The 26,070-nt window shown below is 32.9% G+C and overlaps 2 protein-coding genes across 2 annotated transcripts; both read left to right on the plus strand.

Annotated features, from left to right (window-relative positions):
• Nucleotides 1-284: 284 nt before the first annotated feature.
• On the plus strand, nt 285-8,517 carry LOC111008443 (Zinc finger C-x8-C-x5-C-x3-H type family protein). The gene is made up of 9 exons (XM_088118867.1): nt 285-845; nt 1,107-1,256; nt 1,378-1,512; nt 1,654-1,812; nt 4,394-4,486; nt 4,724-4,840; nt 6,143-6,217; nt 6,320-6,546; nt 6,988-8,517. Exons 1-9 carry the CDS (start codon nt 453-455, stop codon nt 8,162-8,164), a joined length of 2,526 nt encoding a protein of 841 aa, XP_087974993.1. The 5' UTR covers nt 285-452; the 3' UTR covers nt 8,165-8,517.
• A 12,895-nt stretch (nt 8,518-21,412) lies between these two features.
• On the plus strand, nt 21,413-25,842 carry LOC111008146 (protein NRT1/ PTR FAMILY 4.3). Its single transcript, XM_022280746.2, has 5 exons — nt 21,413-21,665; nt 22,192-22,409; nt 23,017-23,463; nt 24,190-24,329; nt 24,637-25,842. The coding sequence occupies exons 1-5, from the start codon at nt 21,533-21,535 to the stop codon at nt 25,532-25,534; spliced, it is 1,836 nt and encodes a 611-aa protein (XP_022136438.1). The 5' UTR covers nt 21,413-21,532; the 3' UTR covers nt 25,535-25,842.
• Nucleotides 25,843-26,070: the final 228 nt, after the last annotated feature.

Here is a 26,070-nt window from a genome sequence, read left to right on the forward strand (position 1 = left end):
AATTTATTAATTAAAAATTAAAATATGACACGTTAAATAAGTTATTTATTTTGAAATTCTTTAAAGTTCCATCAATTTAAAATCTTATGTGATAGCAAATAATGAAATGTATATGAATGATAAAAAAAACTTACGGTGGATTTGATCCTTGTGGATACCCGATTTGATCGAATAATTGATTTTTTTAAAATCATCGTAATTTAATAATTTAAAAGTAATTTTAACCTTTTTTTTATATCAATATTTTAATTTATTTATTTAACATGATCGAAAGGAAGTGATTTTGAGATAATAGATTAGGGTTCGTTAATATATTTATTATTTCCGATGGTTCGCCGGAAAAAAGTATTCGATTGAATTACTGTGTCACTCCCAGGCAGCGACGAGGCGGTCTTGCGTTGTTCTACTTGGATCACCATTTTGGAGCACGACTGCGGATTTTCTGGAGCCTAATGGAGGAACCTAAATTCGAAGGAGAAGAAGAAGAGAAGCCTCAGGTGGGTATTGAAGCTGGCCCGCTTGAGAAGCCATGTTTGACAAAGAATCTGTGCAGGAAGGAGAAGAGGAAGGCGTTGAAGAAGATGAAACGGAAGCAATTAAGGAAAGAGGTAGCACTGAAAAAGCTCCAGGAAGAGGAGGCGCGGTCGAACGATCCTGATGAGCAGAGGAGGATCCGGTTGATGGAGCTGGAGGAAGAGGAGAGGTCGGAGAGGGAGAGGAAGTTCTTCGAGGAGCGGGAGAGAGCGTGGATGGAGGTCATGGAGTTGAAGAAGAAGAATATGGCTGAGGAGGAAGAGGAGGAGCAGCGAAGGAGCGTGTTGGAGGAAGAATCGACGGCGCCGCAGGTTTTCCTTTCCCTTCTCGCGATTTTTCAGTGGCAATCTGGTTTTTTTTTTTTTTTTTTTTTTTTTTTTTTTTGCGTCTGTTGCTGAACAGTACACATAGCCTGTTGATGGAGTTGATCGAGTTTTGATTCAGTTTCCTCGATAAACCAAAATATCATTTGATATTCTAACGATAGAAACTACGCGTGGGTCGCATTTATCCTTGTTTCAGCTGAGGGAAGTTGTTCACTCCACCAGTTTGCAACTTTGACTTTCTTGTAGGATGAAAATGAAAATGAGTTTGGTGAGGAAGATGGTTGGGAATACATAGAAGGGCCTGCAGAAGTAATCTGGAAAGGAGAAGAGATAATTCTGAAGAAGAAACTAATTAAGGTTCCTAAGAAGAGTGTTGAACCTCAGAAAAGCCTAGAGGTATCCATTCTGCAACCAGGCCTTTATTGTTCTAGATCATCACTGTTTATGATTAATAATTTTTTTCCTGGCACATGATGCAATGAAAATTTTTATGATCCTATATATATTCTTTTTGTAGGATGCTCATAGGCCTACGTCAAACCCTCTTCCTCCACAATCTGAAGCTTTTACCGATTATAAGAATGCAACAATTTCATCTAGACAAGTGATTGAGGATGTTGCAAGCCAAGTGCCAAATTTTGGAACGGAACAGGCATCTCTCTCTCTCTCTCTTTCTCTCTTTTCCTCTGTATACCGACCACCTGTAACATATTCATTCTCAAGTAGTTCTATAGTTAAGTTCAATTGTCATATGAATAAATAAGCTTTACCTATCATTTTTTTAATATGTCAGGATAAATCACATTGTCCATTCCATCTAAAAACTGGAGCTTGTCGATTTGGTCAGCGTTGTAGCAGAATTCACTTCTACCCTGACAATTCATGTACATTGCTTATCAAGAACATGTACAATGGTCCTGGCCTTGCTTGGGAGCAAGACGAGGGGCTGGAGGTCTGTTAATGATGCTCATACAATTATTGTATCCTCAAAATAACTCGGAAGTATCGTTTCTTCTTCAATTATCTCTGAAATTGTTTTGAAAGATCTCTGTTAGGAGACACCTGGATTTTTCAACTCTATTTGTGGATGTTTAGGTATACATTTGTTTTCAAATATCAAATTATATGTATGGTTAGATTAGTAAGCATTATTGATGATTTTAACTTGTTCTGGTGCATGTTATGATTAGAGAACTCACCAAACTAAAATATAATGCAGTTACTTTTGTAGTCTTCACATGCTCATTTTGAGTGGAAAGAAAGAGATCACGAGGCCTGATCTTTCACCCTTTGTAATTTGGTGTTATTGGGTTAATTTAATGTTGCTTTATCAGCTGCAAATTTTGATCTAAGCTGTTAAAATTAAAAATGGATTTCATCAATGTATTGGAAATTCATCTTACATCCAAAAGATCGATTATACTTTGAGTTTGGATTTGAGGCATGATCTTTGGTGAAATACTTTATGAAGCTTATTTCTTGGGAATTTGGCAACTGGCAAAATTTATCTTCATAGTCAATCTCTTCCTTAGATGCCTTATGCAACCATTATACTGAGGTTTCACCATTATATATGGTGCATTTATTTTTATATTGAATTTCTTTGACCTACATTATATCAGAGATTTACTGCAAGATTTGTGTTAAATTTTCATGGAAGGTTACAGTTTTGCTCTTGAGTGCTTTGGAGTTGATAGTACGAAAACCAATTTTGTATCCTACTTGCATTATTTTCTTAATTATCATATATTATTTTTCTTACTAGCTCATATTTTTGTGAGAGCATTTTGCATTCTTTATGCTATTACCCCCGTTATTTCTCAGCTGAAGAAATTGTTTGTCATTCTGTGAACTCTATACATGTATATCTTTCTCTGCATGCAGTCTACAGGGTTGTAATTGGTAATAGCTATAAACTTTTATGAACTACAATAAGTTCTCCTAATTTATTCCCCACCCCCCCCCCCCCCCCCCCCCCCCAACAACACACACACACACACAGAAGCACCTGTATTGAAGAGCCAAAATAGTACTGGGTCCTCCACCCATACGGATGACCTAGGAGCTTCTAAAAGGCTCTCGAGCTGGTCCATAAGTAAAAGGGAAAGTTACAAAGTTCCTTAGAAAGAAACAGCCAGCTGGATGCATTAAATTGAATCCAATCCCATGTCTCACCCATTTTCTGCATTGTCTACTGAGAACTTCCCCTTTATTTTATTTTTTCCTCTCCTATATCTCCTAATACTCCACTAATATCAAATGGAACTAGGATAAAGAATTGGATTAATGTCCTGAGCTTAACACTCCCTCATTTGTGGCCTTGAAATTAGCACAAGACCCAATAGGTGGACTATCAATATTGTTGGAGAGGAAACATTAGGAGTTTGAACACACGATGTGCTTTGATAGGATGCTAAAGTATCACTAACCCCAAAAGATTAATTTGATAGGTTATGATATATTTAATTTTAAAATAATTCTTAACAAGAAGATTTGCCTGGAAGGGCTTTTGAAGAAATAGAAATTCTAAATATCATTAAGAATATGGGGAGGTCCACGCAAAGCTGGCTTGGACACACTCATGGGTATCAAAAAAATATCATTAAGAATATGTGTAGTGAGAAATCTCCTGCTCCTGGTCTTATTTATAAAGATTTTTGCCAAGGCAAGTGCCAAAAGGTTTCTATCTCATTTTGAGAGGAAAAGTCCATTGCACACCTTGAAATTACGGGTTAACTTTTCCTCTCAAGTTCTTGGCATACTCAGGATGGCATAGAGGGATGGCTGCTACCTTCCATGTCTTTGCAGATGAGATACCCTTGTCCATCAAGAGCCATATTTGGATGTGTGCAAAGATGGTTGGTTCAATCAGTATCAGTTGCAGAATTTATTTGAATCATGAAAGTCCAACATTTGGCTAAGATTGAAATTTTTCTAAAAAAATTAATTGTTCAATGACCGGTTGGAGAGGTTTTTTTTTGGGGTAATGTAATGTACCTAGTTCCTGGGTTGGGTTTTTGAAGCCCTGACCTCCCTTCCTAGTGTACCTATTTTAGGTTTTTTTTTTTTTTGTCTTTTCAGGTAAAGAATAATACTTTGTTATTTGTTCGTTCCTTTTCCTCCTTTTGATGCATGAAATCAATTCTGTCCACAATTGGTGGGAACAGTCTTTGATAACTTTCGATTTTTAAATGCCTTTAGAACTGTCAGGATCTCTTAACACTCTTGTTTCTCACTTTTATGAGTAAAACTGGAGATGTATCCTATTTTTTTCCAACAGTCTGGATCTCCCTTCCTAAACTTTACCTTAACGACATCTAGACTTTACTAAGCTCAGGTAGTGGCACAGCATAATTATGACCTTTTTGGAGTGATCATGGATGGCACCTGGATTTGACATAGCATGTTTCATTTGGAGTTGTTGGGGGTTCTTCTGAAATGTTGTTGGACTAAGATTTTCACTTTTTCCCTTCTAACTGGAATTTCTTATGGCAGAGTACATTCTAGATTGACTCTCCTCCCCGTTTTTTCAGTTTACAGATGAGGAAGTTGAACGCTGTTATGAAGAATTTTACGAGGATGTGCACACTGAGTTTTTGAAGTATGGGGAAATTGTAAATTTCAAGGTCTCCTGAATTTGGTACCCTGTCCTTTATATGGTTTATGTTGCCTTTTCTTTTGTTCTGTTTTGTATTATTCTTTTTTTTCTCTCTTTTGAAAATTGCAAGAAAACCAGTAACTAAAATCTCTGGGCAGTGAGAATATTCAAACACTTAGTTTGGTTTTTAACATTGAACCTCAAAATTGCATTTGTTTACTCTGTTCGACTTTATCATCTATCCTAAATATGTTATTTTGTTCAGGTGTGTAAAAATGGCTCTTTCCACTTGAGGGGAAACCTTTATGTGCACTATAAGTCGTTGGATTCGGCCGTGCTTGCTTATATTGCCAACAATGGTCGTTTCTATGCAGGGAAACAGGTACCACATCCCCCCCCCCCCCCCCCCCCCCCCCCCCCCCAACACATGCACGCACACGCAGAAAAACTGTTCCTAGGAATATTGGAATACAAAGATAGGTCAATTGAGAGTTGGCCAGCCAGAGAGGAGAGAGGAGCGGTTGTGTAAATAGTGAGAACTCCACCCTTTCTTTATAGCAAACAAACATTTCATAGATGATAGATGATATGGAATATTACAACAGAGGAAAAGAAAGCTAAGCTCCTAGCTGGTAAAGATCACAGAATATCCTGATAGGAAACAAACATTGCATGGATGATCTGGAATATTACAACAGAGGAAAAGAAAGCTAAGCTCCTAGCCGGTAAAGATCACAGAATATCCTGATAGGAAACAAACATTGCATGGATGATCTGGAATTACACCAGAGGAAAACAAAGCTAAACCCCTAGCTAATAAAGATCACAAAATATCCTTCCAATTGCACAAAGAACATTTAAACAATAGTTGTCGAGATGTAACTCAAGTGAGCCACAAAAGATATAGATTGTAGGAAACTATCAAAAGTCCTTTCAATGATGTCGAATGTACCGTTGCTCCTCTCAAGCCAAAGGTGCCAAAAAGCTAAACAATGTTCTTTTCCTTGTTGCAAGGATGGATCACATTGCTGTAATACCAAGAACAGAAAAAAAAAAGGAACTAGAAGTGATGAACCTAAATTGATCCAGATCCCCTTCGATGTCATTGATTTGAAGAATCATGCCTTGAATATAACTTTGACTCCTCTGCATCTTTAAGAATTTCTTTCTAAAAGAGAAGTTTATTATAGAGAGACTGCAAAAGGAGGAAAGGAAAGCAGAGGTCGCTGACTTTGCGAGAGAGACAAGTGGATAAAATTAGACTTTGTTTTCAGTAACCTACTGCCAAAGTGGTCCATTTTTAATAGGAATCTTCAAAGCCAAAGGCCCAATAGAGCAATGTACTTATTCGATTTCCAATTCTCCGGCCCTGAAAACAAGTTCTGATCAAAAGCTTTATTTGGCTGAGAAGGTTATTAGCATGGTCTGTTTTCTGGGAAGTTCATGCAAAATAAGTAGTCATGTAGATATCATTTTCTGATGGTATTGCACCTGCACGTGTCTCAGCTATGGTAGTTTCTCCTCCATCTCTGCAATTTTTGTTGGTGAAAATTTTTGGAATTCAGGATCTGTTGGTTTTTTGTTCAACCTAAGAGTGGAGCTCCCCTCCCATTCTCCCCTTTCTTCCCCAGCATGGCTTTGAACTGGTGCTATGTTGCTCATCTGAGGATTTTGTTTATGACAGGTAATATGTGAATTTGTAAATATTACTAGATGGAAGATAGCTATATGTGGGGAATTTATGAAGACCAGGTACAAGGTAATGCATTACCTCCCCCTTTTCCTCTCATTTAAACTAATTCTTTTCATTCAAGGTCTTGCCACCGTGCAATTATTGATAGTTTCCATTGCATTTTCTCAGACGTGTTCTCATGGAACAGCTTGTAATTTCATCCATTGTTTTCGAAATCCTGGTGGGGACTATGAGTGGGCTGACAGTGACAAACCACCCCCACGATATTGGGTGAAAAAGATGGCTTCTTTGTTTGGTTATGTAGATGAATCTGGAAATGACAAACATACTGAGCTCGAACATTGGGACAAGCTTGGAAAATCCAGAAAGTCAATGTCAACAGATGTAGACGACAGGTACTTGTTTGGAGTAACTATGATCTCCAATACTCTTAGTCTCTTGTTTTTCACCGTCCCTTTTGTTTTCTTAGATCCCAATTTCTTAAAATTCAATATGCATCATTCAGCATCGTTTATTTGTTAACCTTTGATTTACCAAGTTTTTCCTATGAGCTTTTTCCAGCCAGATTTCCTCCCTAATAACTTGTTTGAACTTTAAAGGGGATAGCTTTCTGGCCATTGATTTGCTAAGCTGACTTTTAGTTGAGATCTAACTTCTTCAAACATTTAATATTAATTAGAAGTCCTGGGGCTTGTGTTGGCCGGAAATAATCATATCCGTGTGATAAAAAATTTAATGTACATATGTATTTATATCTCATTTGTCACAAATAATTTTATTAAGTGTAGGAGGTTTGATGTTTTATTATTACTATAATTTTTTATTCTTCATGGTAGATATTATTCAAGAAGATCTAAATCTAGAAGTCTGGACCATGGTTCTGGAAGAAGGAGAAACGGTGAAATTGACTATAGATGGACCAGGCATTCTCGTAGAGAAAAAGTTGATGAGAGGCAGAAAAGTTTGGACAAGGAAGCATATGAGAAGGCTAACTTAAAAGATGATCAACAGAGAAAAAACAGATTTAATGGTGCAGATTCAGATGAATCAGCAGATAAGTTTGAAAGGAGAAGGAAACGGAGAGATCATAGTCAAACATCACGAGGGCCTAGGAATCAGGACAAAAACCAAAGAACTCGAGTTCAAATTGCAGATCGTGATGACAGTGAGAACACATCATACGAAACTGATGCAGACTTGTCAAGTGGCGATAGGGACAAAGATGGACATCGGCGCAAAAGAAGGAAAAGCAATGAGCGAGTTTCTGAGACTTCTAAAACCATAGATGGTTCTCCAATCAGTAAGAGCGTAATTAACGATCCTGATATGCATGGAAATTGTTCCGACAGAAACAAGGATAGACGCCCTATAAGTGGTGAAAAGCCCAAAAAACATTGGGATGAGGTGCCTAAAGACTCGGATAACCAGATGAAACAGAAATCTAAGTTGAAGACTGATTATGAAAGCAAGAAATCTAGCACAGGAAAAATTTGTAGCCGTCACTTAGAATCAGGTTCTAGGGACTTCAAGACAGGGGATAGTCACAGCATTGATTCCTTACATAGTGATGTAGTATCAGATGAGAATCAGGAGGCCTCTATTTCAGATCGATATGTTGAGAGGTTCAAACCACTGGATCTCAGCGAGCACATCGAGAAAGAAGGCCGATGGGATCCTGAAAGAAGTTACGATGATTTTGAGAAACCTAGTGAGACTACAAGTGCTGTTCACTACGATTCTGGAAGCCCTGTTCACTATGGTGAAAGAAGTAAAACGGATGTTCTTGGCACAGTGGACTACCATGATGACAAAGTTAACAAGCAAGATCACAGCAAACACAGAAGCAGTGATTTATCCGAACACCGGAGGTCTCGAAGAAAGTCTTCTCGGCATGATGATGATCAGACTTATAGTGATTTGAAATCTGAGAATAAGAATTCTGATGAGGATTACCTTCAGAAGAATCTTAGGAGAACTAGTCATTCTAGGACAAGGAGGCACAGACATAGCTAAGAGAAGGAAACATATGCATCAGATAACCACCGGGAATCCCAGAAGATCCATAAGGACACCTCTCATGTTGTAGAACAGTGCTCTCAAAGTCGACCTTAACCCGAGATCAAGGCTCGAAGAACTCCCAAAATGCTATACTAATATTGATATGCTCGTTGTAAAGAAGAAAACTTGCTTCTGCATTTCCTTGAAAACATGGTTAAAAAGTTCTAGGGATATGTTCGCGTATCAATTTTTATTTTTGGGATTTTTGGGAATGGTCGATTTCGACCCCATAGGAAAGAATGACACAAGGAGAATGTGATTTTGCTGGTGATTAGCTGAAATCAAGAACCTAAACCAACCTTTTGTTTTGGCCTCCTCTCACGTTACCAAGTATTAGGTGAAAATTCATCTTTGCCCTATTTACATTATTTGTTTACATATACTTGGCAAATTTAAATGATTTTACCATTAGTTTTAAGCATTTAGCTAACCTTAATATAGCTTAACTTTTTAAAGTATATATTCAAAAATAAAATATTAGAAATTTGAATTGTTATTTCACGTTGTAGAACTAAAAAAAGGTTTTAAAATCATTTTATTTTAAAAAATTAAGTTTATAAATCCTACTAAAATTTAAACAAAAAGTTTTGAAAATAAGAAAGTACTTGAAAAGAAATGAAAAATGAAACGGTTATCGGTTTAATTAATTAAAAATTTTCAATCAAATTTTGATTGAAAAAGAAATCTAAAATTTTAATGAAATATATAAAATCTTGTGTACTATACTAGTCCAAACCCGTTGAACCCTTGACCTTAAATTGATTTTAAAAATCGAATAAATTAAACGGATTGAAATTGATAAAGCTAAATCGAATTGATTGAAACTGACTAAAAGGATTAAGCCTATTTGTTTTTAATTTTAAGGAAATCAAATTGATCTATGTATGTAGCTCAAAGGAGTTCTTGTCCAATCTTTTGTTTTTCATTCACCGTAAACTTTTATTAGGCTTAACTTTAAACCAAAAGTTGCAATAAGTCGTTCATTTAGTAAATTTTTTTTACTTTTTATTTACACTCCCGTGCTTGAGATATACACACACATATATATATATATATATAACTGAACTGGTTGAGACACGTATTTCAACCAAAAGTTCAATAAAATTATTTGGAAAATTGACCAAAATGACGGGAGAGTTACAAGAAAAAGAGGGTTTGATTTGGCCTCATTTCATGGGCCATAATTATTGAGGAAAAGCAAGTTTTTGGCAGTCATTTCAAAGGGTCAGATTGCCAAATTAGTGTGATCAAATCCCCAAAATTCTAAAGCAGAAAGTTTATAATTCAATGGCTTTGTCAAGTTGAAAGAGAAAGAGGGGAAAAAAAGAAAGAAGAAGAAAAAAGCATTGGCAGAGCGTAGTTTGGGCTAAGGGAAATTGTTTGATTAAACCTTAAAAAAGAAAAAGAAGAAAGAGAAAAAAAAAAGGTCAATTTAGATGAAAAGTTGGAGAGTGGTGTGTGGGCATACGTTATCAACCACCCAACCCATTCATTCCTTTCACTGCTAACTCTCAATCATTCAAATTTTGGTGGTTTCGAAATTATGGTTTTTCGATTTCAGTTTAGTCCCTATAATTTAAAAAAATTTATTTATAATCCTTATGTTTCCATTAAATATCTCCAAATTTTCTCTATTATTACCATATATTACAAGTTTTTGTATGCAGTAAATAGGAAAAATGAAAAAAAAAACTAACAAACAAACAAAACACGTAGAAAAGAAATTGAAAATGAAACAAGAATATACGTTCATGAGATATGGAGTGGAGTTACTATATTGAATCTCCCTTTCTCTCTTTTTTTTTTTGTTTTTTTGCGGGGGAGAATCAATTGATGCTCAATCTCTACCCCTCGATGAGCCATAGCCAAGAGATCGTGAACCAGAATTAGAAGAACTTGCTCCCGTACCCATTAATACATACTCCACTATAGCCTATCATTAGACCGTACATCTTTATTGGTATATCTATATATATATATGAGGTGAGAGTACAGTTAAACTGAAACATTGTAGAGCTAGAAGGCTCAAAGTTTTGATAATTAGGATTTAGGAGTTGTTTTAAAGGACATACAACGTCAAAACCTACATATTTTCTACACAATCCGTTTCCTTAATACTTGGATATAAAACCGTTGAATTAATTTTCTCTATATTATTTACACATAACTCCAATCGTAATTCAGTTAATTAGCCCATCTAACCTTCCCATATGCCGTATGCCAATTTGCAACTTATCATCCCTAACTCATCAGCTCGCTTTGCCAAATTTAGAAAAAAAAAAAAACCCAACATAACACATAAGAAAATAGTTAATATCTAATAACTCAACATCACTCGTATTTTGAGACATTAACGTTAAATCATAAGGATCGTAAAGAAAATTTTAAAACTACAAGGATCAAATTGAAACAAAACTTAAAAAGAGTTATAAAGTAACCATGGTTAATTCACAATGGTCTCTTTTCTCTCAAGTTGAATAATCTTAGTGCCGAGTTCCTCGCTGCCTTGTCAAATGCAAAATGGAAATCCAACTGTGCTTTGCCATTTTAGAACTCTCTCTCTCTCTCTCTCTCTCTCTCTCTCTCTCTCTCTCTCCCTCTCCCTCTCTCATATGTGTATGTATGTGGATGCATGGAGATGATGATTGATGAATGGATGTGGCCATATTTGGAAAATGGCCCCATGGGAAAGAATTAATTATTTTTATTTTTATTTTATTTATTTAATTTAATTTAATTTAATTTAATTTAATTTATTTTATTTTTTGAGGAGGAGGGAAAGAATTAATTGAAGAGCAATATATAATAGCACTAAGGGGAGTCATAGGCTTTAGAAACCATTCAAGTAGCCCAATGTTGGACATGTCATCTCCACCATATTACATAACACATTTATAAAAAATAAAATATATAGTTTGTGAACTCTATTTGAGAGCAAATTAAGTTAAATGACGATATGGCATGTCTATTTGATAAATTTGACATCATATATGGTATAGAGTAGAGAAAAAACAAAATAATTATTTTATTATTGTTGGACGAAATAAAGTGACACAAGCGAGTTACTCCGATTTCCTTCTCCTAATTAGTTGTAACTAATAAGTAATATTCATCTCTAAGTCAAGTCGTTATCATGAAAATAATTAATTTCTCACACTTATCAACAAACAAATCAAATTGTTAAAAGAATATTATTCTTCTTATCACATAGAAAAAAGAAAACTTTTGACGTATTTCACGATGAATCTCTAAAAATTTATCAATATATTCCAATCGTGCCCTCGTGCAAATAGAATAGAAGTAACATTTTGCTCAAACATTGGAAAATTATAATTCATTAGCTAATTTGTTCACAAATTATCTAATTTCCAACCAAAACTTCGTTGAAATTGTTCGTTTGGAAATTTCCCGAAAAGCTAATCATTTGTTGTTGCATCAAAACATAGAAATGTTGACTAATCATTTCACCTTTTTAGTTGGAACTTTAGAACCTAAGAATTAGAAAACTATCAACTAGGTCATAATTGAACTAGGAAGAGAGTAATTGTGTATTGGAAATGAAACATAAGAGTTTAGGTATTAGTCACCAATATATCCTTCAAAAGTGGTCCTATTTGGGTTTAGTATAGGGATATTCTTGGAATAGTCCAACCTCCAATATATAACCAAATATGATCTATTTCATTATTCCTAGTAGATCTCAATGTCTCTCACTCCCTCTTCAATTCTTTCACATCCATATAACTTAGTACAATTTTGATTCAAATATTATTCATGTGTTGTACACATCACATAAGATTTTAATAGTTTCCTAAGCCTATGGAAAGATTTCCCATTGCTCTCTCCCTTTTCGTTTTTATCTATTTTTTTTTTCTTATTTTCTATTCTTGTATTTCAAATTTCATAATCTAACATTTGACTGGTGGATGAAAAGTTTGCATATATAAATGTTAGATATATCCTAACCCATTAACTTAAGCTTTCGGGTTTATTGTTAAATATGCATATTTAACGTAGTATTAGAGTAGGAGGTCATTTTTCAAGCACACAAGTGAACGGGAGTATTAAATATCCATAAATGAATTAAATTTACTCTAATCCATCAGTTTAAGATTTTGGGTTTATTGGTGGTTTATTTATGTTTAGGAGAGACAGCGATGCTCGATTAATCTAATAATTTCTTTGCTGGTAATATATAATCTTTTGTTTTTAGAATGTTTCTATAAAGTTGGGGATCGAACTTAAATAAAAGGGCAAATTTGGAGGGGAAAAAAACAAATTAACCTAAATAGTAGAGTCACTTTAAATTTATTAGAAAGTGAAAAAAGAATTACTTTTTAAAAATTATAACAACATATACTAATATACTCTTCATTCAAATTGATATTATAAAATATATTCGTTCTATATTTTGAAAACTTTCAAAAGTTTTAATTATATATTTTTAGATTTTAAATTATACTTATTTTTTAGTCACTAACACCCGTGGATAAAAATAGACATCGAACTCAATGTTATAAAATTTGAGTAAGGTGATTGTGATCTGATAGTCAATTCAGACCTACATCATATTAAAACTGAACTAACAAAAATTCAATCGGCAAATATTATTTACTTTTACATTTAAGAAATTAGAGTTTAGAATGGAACGTACTGAAGTTAAAAAACACACCAAAACTTTTTAAAACCCGAAACAAAAACATGCCCCTAAATTCTAAGAAAACCCTAGACTTTCAAACAAATGTTCTTGGTTTTGTAAGGGAGAAACAGACACAAATTAACACAATAAAGTTTAATGATGTTTTTTCCCATAAATTTAGCAGAAAAACGTCATTGTCTTCCCTAACACTACAAATATATAAGCTTTTTTTAGGATCTTCCACTTGAATCTCCATCTCACATTTTCATTATAAAAAACAGTAAAGCTTTTGGCCAAAAAAAAGAGAAATGGTCCAATATTTTTTCTTCCTCTCAATGTCAAAGCCTTTGACTTTTTTCTTCATCGACAATATAATTTATAGGCTCAGTCAATTTTGTAATAATGTTTCCTCTTTTCTTTTTTTTCCCCTTCCATTATTCCACAATGCCAAAAAAATTAATTACAAAGTAAGTTGACAAAGCACTACAACATTACAAGGTTAGGTAAATGGGTTGCATGTGTGTAGGGTAATTAATTTATAAATTATAAATTAAAGCCAAATTAAACTACTCAATGGGGTCAAATATGGTAGTAATTAATTAAAATATGTTTGTATATTATATGGAGGGGTGGTATGTGAATAGACCAAACTTTTATTGAATTTGGCTTCCTTTGAGCATGGTTTTTTTTTTTTTTTCTGTTTCTTTTGTAAAATCTTTAACTCCCATAGTTTACTTAATATAATGATTCAAGTTTGACCTTAAGCTTTTAATTTGATGATCAAATTGAACCCTAAAATCCTCAAATTAGTTAAGTTTTCTTTTCTTTTTGAAAATTTTGTTCGATAGTTATAAACAATTATTACGACTATTTCATGAATATCGGGATAAGGCGTCTTAGGTTGAAATTGAGACTATTTCATGTATATACCTCATTTCCTATTTCTTTTTTCCAAAATAGTGCAAGAGGAGACAGGGAGATTGAATTTTGATATCATAAACTATCCTAACCTATAACAACTTAATATATATATATCAAGAGGGGAAAGTTCAATGTTCAAAATCTTTCAATATATAATTTTTTTTCTCTCGATTTTAAATTTATAGTTACATGCTATAAGACTTTATGAAATGAATCTAATTAATAATATGAACCTCCACATGAGAGACAATATCAGGAACACATTAAAAAAATATTAAATTTATATGTCCCTATTCCAATAGCTAATAAAATTTCCATGGTAATTAAAAAACATATATAATAAATTCACACCTACAAACACAAACATATGTAATGAGATAAAGATGAGGCAATTGAAACTATTGCGGATAGTGTTGGAATTGCACCTAATTAATTAGTTTTTCAACAAATGCTGAAAAAGGGAGGGAAAAAAGAAGGCAAAAGTGGGGGAAGTGAATTGAAAAGCAAACCCAAGGAAAAGAAGAGGATAACAAAACAGGAAGAAAAAGAAAAAAAAAAGGAAGAAAAAGAATTAAATTATCTTAGATATTAAAGCAAATAAATTAATTTTTTTTTTTCATTTGTAGGCTTAGGCTACCTCAACCACCAACCCATTCCCTGTCCTTTTTGACCTAATTTTGATCAAAACAATAGAAAGTTTTGGTGTTATGGATTTGAATAATGGGTTGCCTTTTTGATTCTTTGAATGCCCAAAGAAAAAAAAAATTAAAAGGAAGATAGAAAGAAAAGAAAAGAAAGAAAACATGGTGCTTGATCTTTTTTTTTTTCTTTTTCTTTAAATATTTTTTAAATCTCTTTTATGATATGGATTATCATCATGTGTGTGTCCAAGTTCAATTTATGTAGATGGAAGGTGTTGTTTTTCTACAAAGGGTTGACCTTAATTTTTAAATTTTGTGTGTTGGAAAGCCACAAGTTTTTAGAAAAGTTAAAGGAGAAAGGAGAGAAAGAGGAGTTTTCCTTTTCTTTTTTAGCCCATTCTAATGCATATTTCTTAAAGAATAATAATAATAATAATAATAATATAAAAAAAAACATCAAAGAAAAAGAGAGAAAAAGATGTGTACTTATTGCCCTCAAATTTTGAATAATTCAATTAAAAGTCTTATCATATTCTAAACGGATTAGAAATTATCAGTTTATTTGGATGAATTTAGTCCATTATATTAGTGAAAGGATTTGATTTTAACTCATTTTAAATAGTATTTGAGAAAGTATATTTTTTTCTTTTAACGGGAGGTGAGATTCAAATTCATAATATTCTGATAGGATATATATATGCGTTTTTTTAATACAACTATATATATGCGTTTTAGCTTCATATATATATACACACGCTTCAATTATGAAGCTATACTTGTTGAGAAGTTATTTCATTTTTATATAATATTTGAGCCATTTATATTAGGATAAAATCTGGTTCTACGACGAAGTTTATATTTTATTTGATTCTTATGTTTTATTTTATTCTTGAAACTTTGCAGAAATTATTGAATAGACCCAAAAGGGAAAAAAAAAACTATCGGTACGAAGTGATTCCTAAACTTTACTATAAGATTGCACTAAACTAATTAATTGGATCCATGGTCTCACCAAGATCATATTCCATGTTCAATTCGAAATAAATATTTAAATATTAATATCTTCGAGTAAAATTCATTGTTCACTCGTTTATTACAAGGTCCAAAACAATCACATGTCACTAATTTTCGTGCTTTCAAGAATGATCTTATTATTATTTTTATTATTCAATGATAAATAATCCAACTACCTTTGTCTTATTCATTTATTTTTAGATAATATAACACAAATAGACATTTTGACAAAAAAAACAGCCTAATTTAATGGTAATTGGCATATATCTTCAACAAAAAATTTGCGAGTTCGAACCCTCACTCACATGTTGTATTAAAAAAACATTTTTTAAGTTTTGTCCATTTATAATTATGTTACCTATTACCTTCACAAAACTTAGCAAAGCTTGGACTTAGGAGGCCGATGCACGAAGAAACTTGCATAGAAAAGTAAAAGCTCCGACGCTCAATTCATCTCGGTTCGATTTATTGCTCTAGAGATAATAGTTTCACGTACCTGAAAAAAAAAAGTAAGTGGCTCTATTTATAGATATTGAACTTCTAATAGTGGTTGAGGAGTAGTTACAACCGTACCGTAAATCACAGCGTGTTGTCGGAAAAATGGTTGAGTGATTTTGTGATATAGCTCATCTTTATTGGCCGAGCTATGAATCAAGGACATAAGGTATTTATTGACCGAACTACCTGTTATGGTCGAGCTACCTCTTATAGACGATGTGCATTGCTTATGGTCGAGCTATCATTTATTGGTCCACATGTCACATCATTTGTTATCACCTAACATTGACACCAATTTCGAATTGAGCTGGGATATAGTTGGCCTGGGAAGTTCTAAGGTGATGACCTTCCTTTGTGATAGTTGGCTCACCCTTCAAACTCTCTCACGGGAGTTTGCATTTAAGCCAAGAGCTGTGTCCAAATAGCTCATCCTTTAAGCTCACACTAGCTCTCTCATAGAGACTTGCATTTTAGGTCGATGTGAGCTTCATCAAGATAGCTCATCCTTTAGACTTACACGACCTCTCTCATGGAACTTTGGGTTTAGGTCGAGGTGAGCTTTATCATGAACAAAAAAATTTTGTTTAGTACAACTTTATGTGGGAATAGGGGTTTTGAAACCCACGACCTCTTAGTCAGAAATATATGTTGAGTTATATTCAAATTAGTTAAAAATAAATTAAAGTCGAAAGTATATAGACCAAAATAAATATTTTGAAAGTACCAAGACCAAAATAAACCAAAGCTGAAACTACCCGAATCAAAATAATATTTAAAACCTAAAATAAAAATTATGTTGAAAGAGAAAATCACATGTGTGTATATATGTATTATAAGGGTTGTAAAGAAGAAATGGGGATCCACTTAGGACTAAAATGTTATGTCGCCACTTTGTCTCCCACATTACATCACTAATTATTTATTTATTTTATTTGTTTTTTACTTTGTACTTTCCAATTTTCAAACCCAAAGTATACAAAATGTTGACTCATTCTGCCGACAACCCAATGCTTTGTTGCCACGTGTCGAGATGAGGGTCTACTAAACAACCTAAGCTAGATAGTGATTTTGCCTTTTCTCTCTCTCCAAAAAGAGAGAGAAGAGAGAGAGAGCAATTCCTTCAAAGTTCAAAGCTTCATTTTTTTTTTCTAATCCACAAGTTATAAGTGGAAAACTTTTCTCCATTGGGGAAAAACTTCCACACCTTTCTTCCTCATTTTCCAATTGATTGCACATGGAGAGATGTTCTTGGAGGATATAGAGTATGGATGTTTATATATTTTATGTCGGTTCAAAATGAACAGATTTTAGTCGGTTTAACCTATTTTTGATTAGTTTTGTTCAATTTTATTGGGTGACGGGGGCAAACGAGACGTATCTCTTATCGTATTAGTACTAGACAAGCTCTGAGAGAATAATACGATTTTTCTTATTCCCATCTTTCTTTTTCATGACAATTAGGAACGTGCAATTCCAAATTTTCATTTCGAATTTTTCTAACCTCGATTACTATTAGAAATGAATGAATTGACGAGACTGGTTAAAAAAAGGGTCTTAACATTAATATTTTGACCTAAAATCAACCTAAATCAACTTACTTACACTCCTATCTTTCACTAATATTAAGTCGATTATGTATGTTGAAATTAGTTAATTCAATTAAATTTGAATTTTTATTTAAGACTCTATCTTCATCTATATTCTTATAAAAATAAGGTATATCCATTTCATTCATATCTTCAACTTCAACATGTGCATCAATTTCATTTATATATTTTCTCCAATTAAGTTTTAATTTTATCTTTAATTTGTACTAAATCTATAATTTCAATGTTTCTTAATAAAAATATAATGAAATGTTACTATTGTTAACACAAAAAACCAACAATCCGTTTCAACTTGTTAAAGTATGTATATCTCCCAACCAAATTAAGGTCGTGTGCCGAAACTCTCACCCCACATAAAAGTAAAAATACAAAGACAAAAAAAGTTTAATTTAATTATTAATTTTTATTATAACAAAGAAAACCCTCTTTTAAACTTTATAGATATCCATTTATCCTTGATATGTGGAGCCTAGAGAGCACTCATTTTACTAACCCCCATAATTTCCCTCTTTCCTTTATTATTATCTTTAATTAAGGCATGTCACATGTTTTTCTTAATCAACATGAAAGTTGAATAAAATTAACTATTATAAGATATATAATATATATTTAATCTCCTTTTACAAACAGAGGGTATTATTGTAAAGTAATTTACCTTTCAAAAATTTAATATAATCTTCCTCTCAAAGCTTTCTAAAAGAAAGCTATTGTTTCTTTCTAAAAAAATATTTTGTTGAGTGACATCTCGCTCTGCCGTCCCTATTTATAAATATTATAACTTTGAACCGATCATGGAGACAAGAAATATTTATTTTGGAAAGAAAAAAAATATATATATATACACACTATTTAGTCATATATATTAATAAAATGAAAATGTTCAATAATGCATATAATATGCTTGACTAACATGTGACAAAACGATTATTGGAGACAAGAAATATTTAATTTTAGACCACTTGATCAAATGAATATGTCCAATAATACATATAATACTGGAAGAAAACTTTGCATGTGAACTTCTAGAATTATTTATTTATGGATGTTCATTTCCAAATTAAATTTAAGAAAATGGTAGAATAATTAGTTCGAGATAATCTTACGATTATTAGTAAAATACAATTGATTTTTTCGAACTTTAATTCACTAAATATAGTGCACACTCGAATATCCAATCAAGACTATAGAGAATTTGAACTTATAGTCACATATTGGTTAAAAATAATTAAAATTCTTAGATAAATAAGTAAAGATATAATCGAAGGTGGAATAAAGAAAGGCGATAGAACATGATTTACCTTATATTCAGAAAATTAATAAAAACGTTAAGATCTTAAAATTTTATCTTTGATCTACCCTCCTAATTTTTTTTAGAAGGAAATGATTATATATATGAAAAGTTAAAATGTAAAATTTTACTTTCCCAAAATTTTATTTTTTATTTTTTATTTTTTTGTCTCTACCTAAGAAGATAACGTTGTTGGTATAATAATGGTGTCAAAATAATTGTACGTACTTAAATCTCAACAAGCACACATGTATCATAGTTATACACCGAAGATAGCCACAGAAATAGAATCCTCACAAGCACACAGGTATCGTAGTTATACACTGAAGATAGCCACAGAAATGGAATCCTCACAAGCACACAGGTATCGTGGTTATACACTGAAGATAGCCACATAAATGGAATCCTCGCATGTTCGAGAAAAAAAAATGGTAAACTTTGGAGGCCTAGTCATGTAAAATTGTGAATATATTATTATATTAGATAAGAAAAATAGAAATTAAATTCCGTCTTAATTATTCTATACAACTATCAAGCACTCGAAAACTTTCTTGAGTTAGTATATAAAAGTATCTTCCATCTTTTCGAGATACAAAATAACACCCCATATAACTTAGGTATAAAACAACTAAAAAAACTATTTCTTTTGTGGGTTTTGATAAGATTAGAAGAAACCAAATTTAAAATCTTATCAAAATATGATGAGATTTTTCTATCTTAATAAATAATATATAGTTTTTTTTTTCCAAAAAGATATATATACCCAAGTAATGCACAAATTCTACTATGCTTTACAAGTGGAGAGAATATATATATAACCAAGACTTTGAGACCTGAATATATAACGTTTAGCCACCAATTTTGCTTTACAATATGCTTTTTTTATATATATTCTGATAATATATTCGTCCTTTCTTTTAAACACCCATTTTAATCGAGAACGTTTCAAAAAGTTGCATACAAAGATTTTTAAAAAATTCCAAGATTTGAATTGCATGGAAATGTTGACGTTGATAGATATTTCTTGAAAAATTGTAAAAATAAAAAATCCATAATAAATATTTAAATTTACAAATAAACATCCTTCCATTTTTAAATAAGTTACATCTATATTAGTGATTTTCTTTTTTATTTTATTGATAAACATACATTATGGAAATACTTTCTTTTTACAGGATATATTATGGAAATGTTAATTCATCTTTCATGTCGATATTGAGTTATAGATATATAAAAATGTCAATTCATCTTTCATGTTGATATCTAGTTATAGACATAAAAATGTTCATATATAGATAAAAATTTAATACCGTGATTGCGTATATATATGTCAATTTGGGTCTGCCTTAGCAATAATAGAATATTTTTGTAAAAGCAAAGAAGTATAATTACTATAAATAGCTCAAAGCCCAATCCTTTTCACCACTCATAAAATCTTTTCTAAAGAATCTTCTTGTAGAACCTCAAGAAATCCCAATTAAAAAAAAAAAAAAAAAAAGGCCCTTCAATGAGTTGTACAAGAACCCACATTTTTCATTTACAACTCTGCACTCATTTTTTGGTTTTGTTTGAAAGAAAGAAAAAGAAAAGTTGGAAGAATGTAGCTTGCAAACCTATTTTTTAATCTTGAAGTAAAAAAATGTAACTTCTGGACCTTATTTTTATCTTGTCTTAACCTACTTTCAAGTGTATGTATAATAATCGTTATTAATAATCTAAACATCTATTCAAATCATATCGAAGACGAGTATTATTGAGTAAGCAAATATTAGATGGCATAACAATATAACAATAAGACCAAAATTATTGTTAGTTTTTTAAAGTGCAACAACTAAAATGGAAATTATTGTAAAAATCTATGGACGAAAAATGGATATGGTAGGGGCGGCCCACTAACAAAGACAAGAGCTTTGTGTTATCATTTACCATAAAGTCTTGTGTTCAAATATTTGAATCAACATAATACCAAAAATTCCGCAAGGCTGCTCTCTCTCACTCGTGCATTCCTCCTTGTTATAGGGTCAAAGTTAAAATAAGTTTTCAAAGCTCAACGATTGAATTTTAGAAACCAAAATAGAATAAACCTAAAAGTTCAAATACCCAAAATGAGATTTCAACAAAAGAATCTACAAAATTATTAGAGTAAAATTCTTTTATGTGTATGGGAAAGAAAAAAAGTTGTACATGACCAAAAAGCAAAGGTGTTAAAACATGTCAACTCTCTCACAAAAGAGGCACCAACCAACCAACACACACACACACCTCTCATGAGAGAGAGAAGAGAGTTTCAAAATTGTGCACAAAGAACAGAAAGGCTCACTAACTTTTTTTTTTTTTTTTTGATAATAATTTGTCTTGGTTGCGTGAGATTGTTATCCACATGTTTGTAGTGCGTGTGGGTATGGAATTAATTTTGCCATTGAATCTTAAATTTTGCCCAAAGAATTAAAATGGGAAAAAAAAAATAAAAAAGGGACCTTTGATTTGATAAAAGAAAACAATAATACTAATAATTTAGAATAAGAAAAATGGGATGGGTGGAGAGAGGTGGGGGCCTTTGCAGTTTATTTTGGCTTTATAAATGGAATGCCCAACCAGAAGAAGCTGCCTCACATTTCAGCAGAAAAATAGTCATATTACCCTTCTAGTAATTTCTCATTAACAAAATTTCCCTCCATTTTAATTCTCTGTTTTGGTTCAAGGGAAAGAAAAATAATGGAAATGGAAATGGAAAGAAGGAAGGATTTCAAAGGGGATGAAGATCGTGATCATGTCACTGTTGATTGGAGAGGAAGACCCTCCAATCCCCTCTCCCATGGTGGAATGAGAGCAGCTGCTTTTGTTCTTGGTAAATTTCTCTCTCTACATCTCGTGTTTTTCGTTTCCATTCTCGATTTCTAGTTCGTTTGGAGTTGAGGAATATACTTGTACACGAGTTAGGAGGAGTTCTTGCTAATTTTTTGATTTGACTTATTCTTAGTGGTTCAGTGAGAATTACTCATCTATTAAATGCAACGCATACCGTTGATGAAAATGAAGCGGTGAGGCTTCAATGAGTTGAAAAGAAAACTTCTCTTTGACATCAATGGATGTGTGATGGATGTGTGATGTTTTTGAGAAAAGTGGTTTTCTACCAAGTAAATGGTTTTGGCCTTGAGAGAATATAAAATAAGGCATGAATAACAAAACATGAATAAAATAATGGAAAGACTTAGGTTTCCTTTTTAGAATATGAGATGGGTCTTGGAGAGAGAGAGCAAATAATAAATCTAATGGACTTGGCCAATGCTGCTTGATCTCTACTTTTTTCGCGAGTTCGTATGCTCGAAATTCTTGCTCTATATTTATGATGTAATATTTTTCAAATCGTGCAGGACTGCAAGCATTTGAGATAATGGCGATCGCTGCAGTCGGGAACAATCTGATAACATATGCGATAAATGAGATGCACTTTTCACTGTCAAAATCAGCAAACGTGGTCACAAACTTTGTTGGGACAGTGTTCCTTTTGGCTCTTGTTGGTGGTTTCCTTTCAGATTCTTATCTTGGCAGTTTTTGGACCATGCTCGTCTTTGGCTTTGTTGAACTTTCTGTAAGTTCCCATCATTTCATTTCCCCATAATTTCTTATTTTTCTTTATGATCAAAATCCACTTCTTTTCACTAATCTCAGTCTCTTAAAAATCATTCAACAAAGATACACCCATCAATCTATCATTCATTTCATGTTTATATATAATCAACAAGTTCAATGAATGATCACCTCCACTTTCTTTTCGGTATGAGATAAAAAGGTATTATTTTTAACACAAAGAGACCCAAGTCATCTGTTTTTCTCAAACATAATATGATTTATAAGTAAACATTATGTATCGAATCTAGCTAGAGATCTTATGATCAAACCACTGTAATGTTAAAAATATTAACTTCGTGGTTTAACATGCTTTCAGACCAACAGATCTATAAATATTGATATTCACTTTCGTAACCCACCAGTTTAAGCTCTTGAGTTCAGTGTTGAGATTATCATATACATACATACATCTAAAACCTCAAGAAAAGACAAGTTTTTTGCATGTGCATGCATAGATCACATGATAAATCATTATCTTGTAACATTCTCTCTCTCTACCACTTTGAAGAGAGAGAGAGAGCAAAACCGAAATGCTAAAAGTGAAAGAAATGAAATTATTGTGGCAGGGATTCATATTACTGTCAGTTCAAGCTCATCTGCCCCAACTAAAGCCACCACAATGCAATATGCTAAGTGAAGATGGGGAGAATTGTGAGGAAGCCAAAGGGTTAAAGGCATTGATATTCTTTGTGGCACTGTATTTGGTGGCCTTAGGGAGTGGGTGTGTGAAACCCAACATGATAGCTCATGGGGCTGACCAATTTAGCCCACAAAATAACCCAAAGCACTCAAAAAAGTTGTCAACTTATTTCAATGCTGCATATTTTGCCTTCTCTGTGGGAGAGCTCATTGCCCTCACTCTTGTGGTGTGGATCCAAACTCATTCTGGGATGGATGTTGGATTTGGAGTCTCAGCTGCTGTTATGGCCATGGGATTGATCTCTTTGGTTGGGGGGATTTTTTACTACAGGAATAAACCTCCTCAAGGACCCATTTTCACCCCTATTCTTCAGGTGGTTTTTCTTCTCTTTTTACCTTCTTTCTTTGCAATTTTTACCTTGTGTTGTGTTGTGTTGTGCACAGTTGGGAGAGAAATTACCCTTCACAAAGCTTTCTTTTCTTACTTTCTTTTGTTTTTTTGTTTTTTTTGCTTTCTTGTAGTTATTATCTCAGTCTAAACCCAATTTCATTTTGTATACTTTCAGATGTTCTATTTTAACTCTTATACTTTTGTGTCGTTGTGTTCTTTGTCTTTGATTTTACGTAAAAGTATGTTTTTAGATCTTCTCGTCTATTTTTTTGTGTTGTGTTCTTAAGACCCAGAAGTTTAAACCGCCATTTGATCATATGTAAGATTCCTGCTAAATAAAATTTATATACCAAAAAAAGGCCTAAACAGGCCACTTTGATGTTAAAAAAGAATTGTAAGAGTAGAACCAGTTGAGGGTTTTAAAATAGATTTTCAATGAAAATTTGAGAGTATTTTTTTTTTTTTTTTAAGGTTGTAGTGGGAAGACTGTTGGGAAAGTACTGTTTGGGATGTTTGTTATGTTTGGATTAAAAAGGAGTGACATCTATGTATGGATTGAATGGATATATATTTGAATTGAAAAGACATAAAAGTTAGTGCTGTCTGCTGAGTCATATTGTCCTGAAAAAGTTCATTCAAACTTCTTTCTTTCTCTCTCTCTCTCTCATACTAATCCAATTAATTACTGTAAAAACAAATACATGTTCAGGTTTTTGTTGCTGCTCTTTTGAAGAGAAAGCAAGTTTGTCCTTCCAATCCTCATATGCTTCATGGAAGCCAAAACAATGTTGATCATAAAGTTGCTTTATCCTCTGATTCTGCCAACCTTATTCCCACTCAAAAGTTCAGGCAAGTCTAGTTCGATTCCAATTGTAAATATGGACATCATTAGCTCCCTCCGATAACGATTCTGTTTTTAATTTCCTCTTTTTAAAAATTATGTTTGTTTTCTCACAATTTCGTTGGTATGTTTTTCAGCTTTCTTCATCATACATTTGAATTCTTGACCAAAATTTTAAAATAAAAACAAGTTTTTGTAAACTTAACTTTTAAAAATAAAATAGTTATCAACCGGCATCAGTGATCTTAATGAAATGAAGTTTCCTTAATATGATAGGATGTTGAAGTTGGTACTAAAATTTGGATTGAATTTCAGGTTCCTGGACAAGGCTTGTATCAAAAGCCAAGATGGGGAAACAAAGGAGAGCCCATGGAGATTGTGCACTCCCACTCAAGTTGAGCAAGTGAAGATTTTAATTTCAGTTGTCCCAATATTTGCTTGCACAATTATATTCAACACTATATTGGCTCAGCTCCAAACATTTTCAGTCCAGCAAGGGAGTTTGATGAACACTGAACTAACCAAATCCTTCCACATTCCTCCAGCTTCACTTCAAGCCATTCCTTACATTATGCTCATCTTCATCGTCCCTTTATACGACACTTTCTTCGTCCCATTTGCAAGAAAATTCACTGGCCACACCTCCGGAATCTCTCCCCTAAAACGCATCGGCTTTGGCCTCTTCCTATCGACATTTTCGATGGTTTCAGCAGCCATAATGGAGAAAAAGAGGAGAGATTCAGCTCTGAATTTGAACCAAACGGTATCGATCTTCTGGATCACCCCGCAATTCCTCATTTTCGGGTTATCGGAGATGTTCACAGCAGTTGGGCTCATCGAGTTCTTCTACAAGCAATCATCAAAAGGAATGCAAGCATTTTTAACAGCCATTACATACTGTTCATACTCTTTTGGATTCTACCTGAGCTCACTGTTAGTGTCAATGGTGAATAAGATCACAGCAACATCCTCCAATGGAGGTTGGCTCCATGACAATAACCTAAACAAAGACAGACTTGATCTCTTCTACTGGCTGTTGGCCATACTCAGCTTCCTAAATTTTCTTAACTATCTCTTCTGGTCAACATGGTTCGATGAACATCCATCCCTCTCACAGAAGCAACACCATGACGAAAATCCCCACCATGGAGAAGACTATCACAGTTATAATTTCAATTCTTCAAAGACCAATATCGACGAATATGTACCTTGATTAAATGATCTTTCACCATTTTTTCACCTTTTTTAGATGAAAAAATCAATATAACCTAGGGGAGTCAATAGAAGGAATATAAGTAATCTACCTGATATATGTGTTTAGAATTTAGGGTTTAGGGTTTGCTGATATATGTACTTAGTGTTGTGTAGAGAAGAAACAAAATAATATTATAAGTAGAAATCCTATATATTATCCTCAAATGAATGTCAAAAGTTGCATTCCATCCATTGAAAAGAGGATCATTCTTTCTAGGAGAGGTTGGACTATAAAACCCTCTTACTTCCCAAAGGGTTTAAATTTCACTTTTATATATCAAATAATTGATTTACTAGATAAAACAAATAGCCTTTATCCAAAAGCTATAGAAACTTTCTTTACAAAGGGTAGCACCATTTCATATTCCACTACAAGAATAATCCATATTTTTCTTTCCCTTGTCAAAAGACTGAAAATGAAGTATTGAATTGGAAAAAGGTTAAAAGGAAGGTGCAAACTTTTTACGGAAGTTGGCAAGGATATTTACAAAAAGA

Source organism: Momordica charantia, assembly GCF_013281855.1.
Source record: "Momordica charantia cultivar OHB3-1 chromosome 10 unlocalized genomic scaffold, Mcharantia_2.0 BLBB01000010.1, whole genome shotgun sequence".
NCBI classification, from domain to species: domain Eukaryota; kingdom Viridiplantae; phylum Streptophyta; class Magnoliopsida; order Cucurbitales; family Cucurbitaceae; genus Momordica; species Momordica charantia.

Coding starts and splice junctions, on each gene's coding strand:
- LOC111008443 (XM_088118867.1), top strand. CDS start 453: ATGGAGGAACCTAAATTCGAAGGAGAAGAAGAAGAGAAGCCTCAGGTG. Junction 1,257..1,377: donor AACCTCAGAAAAGCCTAGAG/GTATCCATTCTG, acceptor TTCTTTTTGTAG/GATGCTCATAGGCCTACGTC. Junction 6,547..6,987: donor TCAACAGATGTAGACGACAG/GTACTTGTTTGG, acceptor TCTTCATGGTAG/ATATTATTCAAGAAGATCTA.
- LOC111008146 (XM_022280746.2), top strand. CDS start 21,533: ATGGAAATGGAAATGGAAAGAAGGAAGGATTTCAAAGGGGATGAAGAT. Junction 23,464..24,189: donor TTTTCACCCCTATTCTTCAG/GTGGTTTTTCTT, acceptor ATACATGTTCAG/GTTTTTGTTGCTGCTCTTTT. Junction 24,330..24,636: donor ATTCCCACTCAAAAGTTCAG/GCAAGTCTAGTT, acceptor ATTGAATTTCAG/GTTCCTGGACAAGGCTTGTA.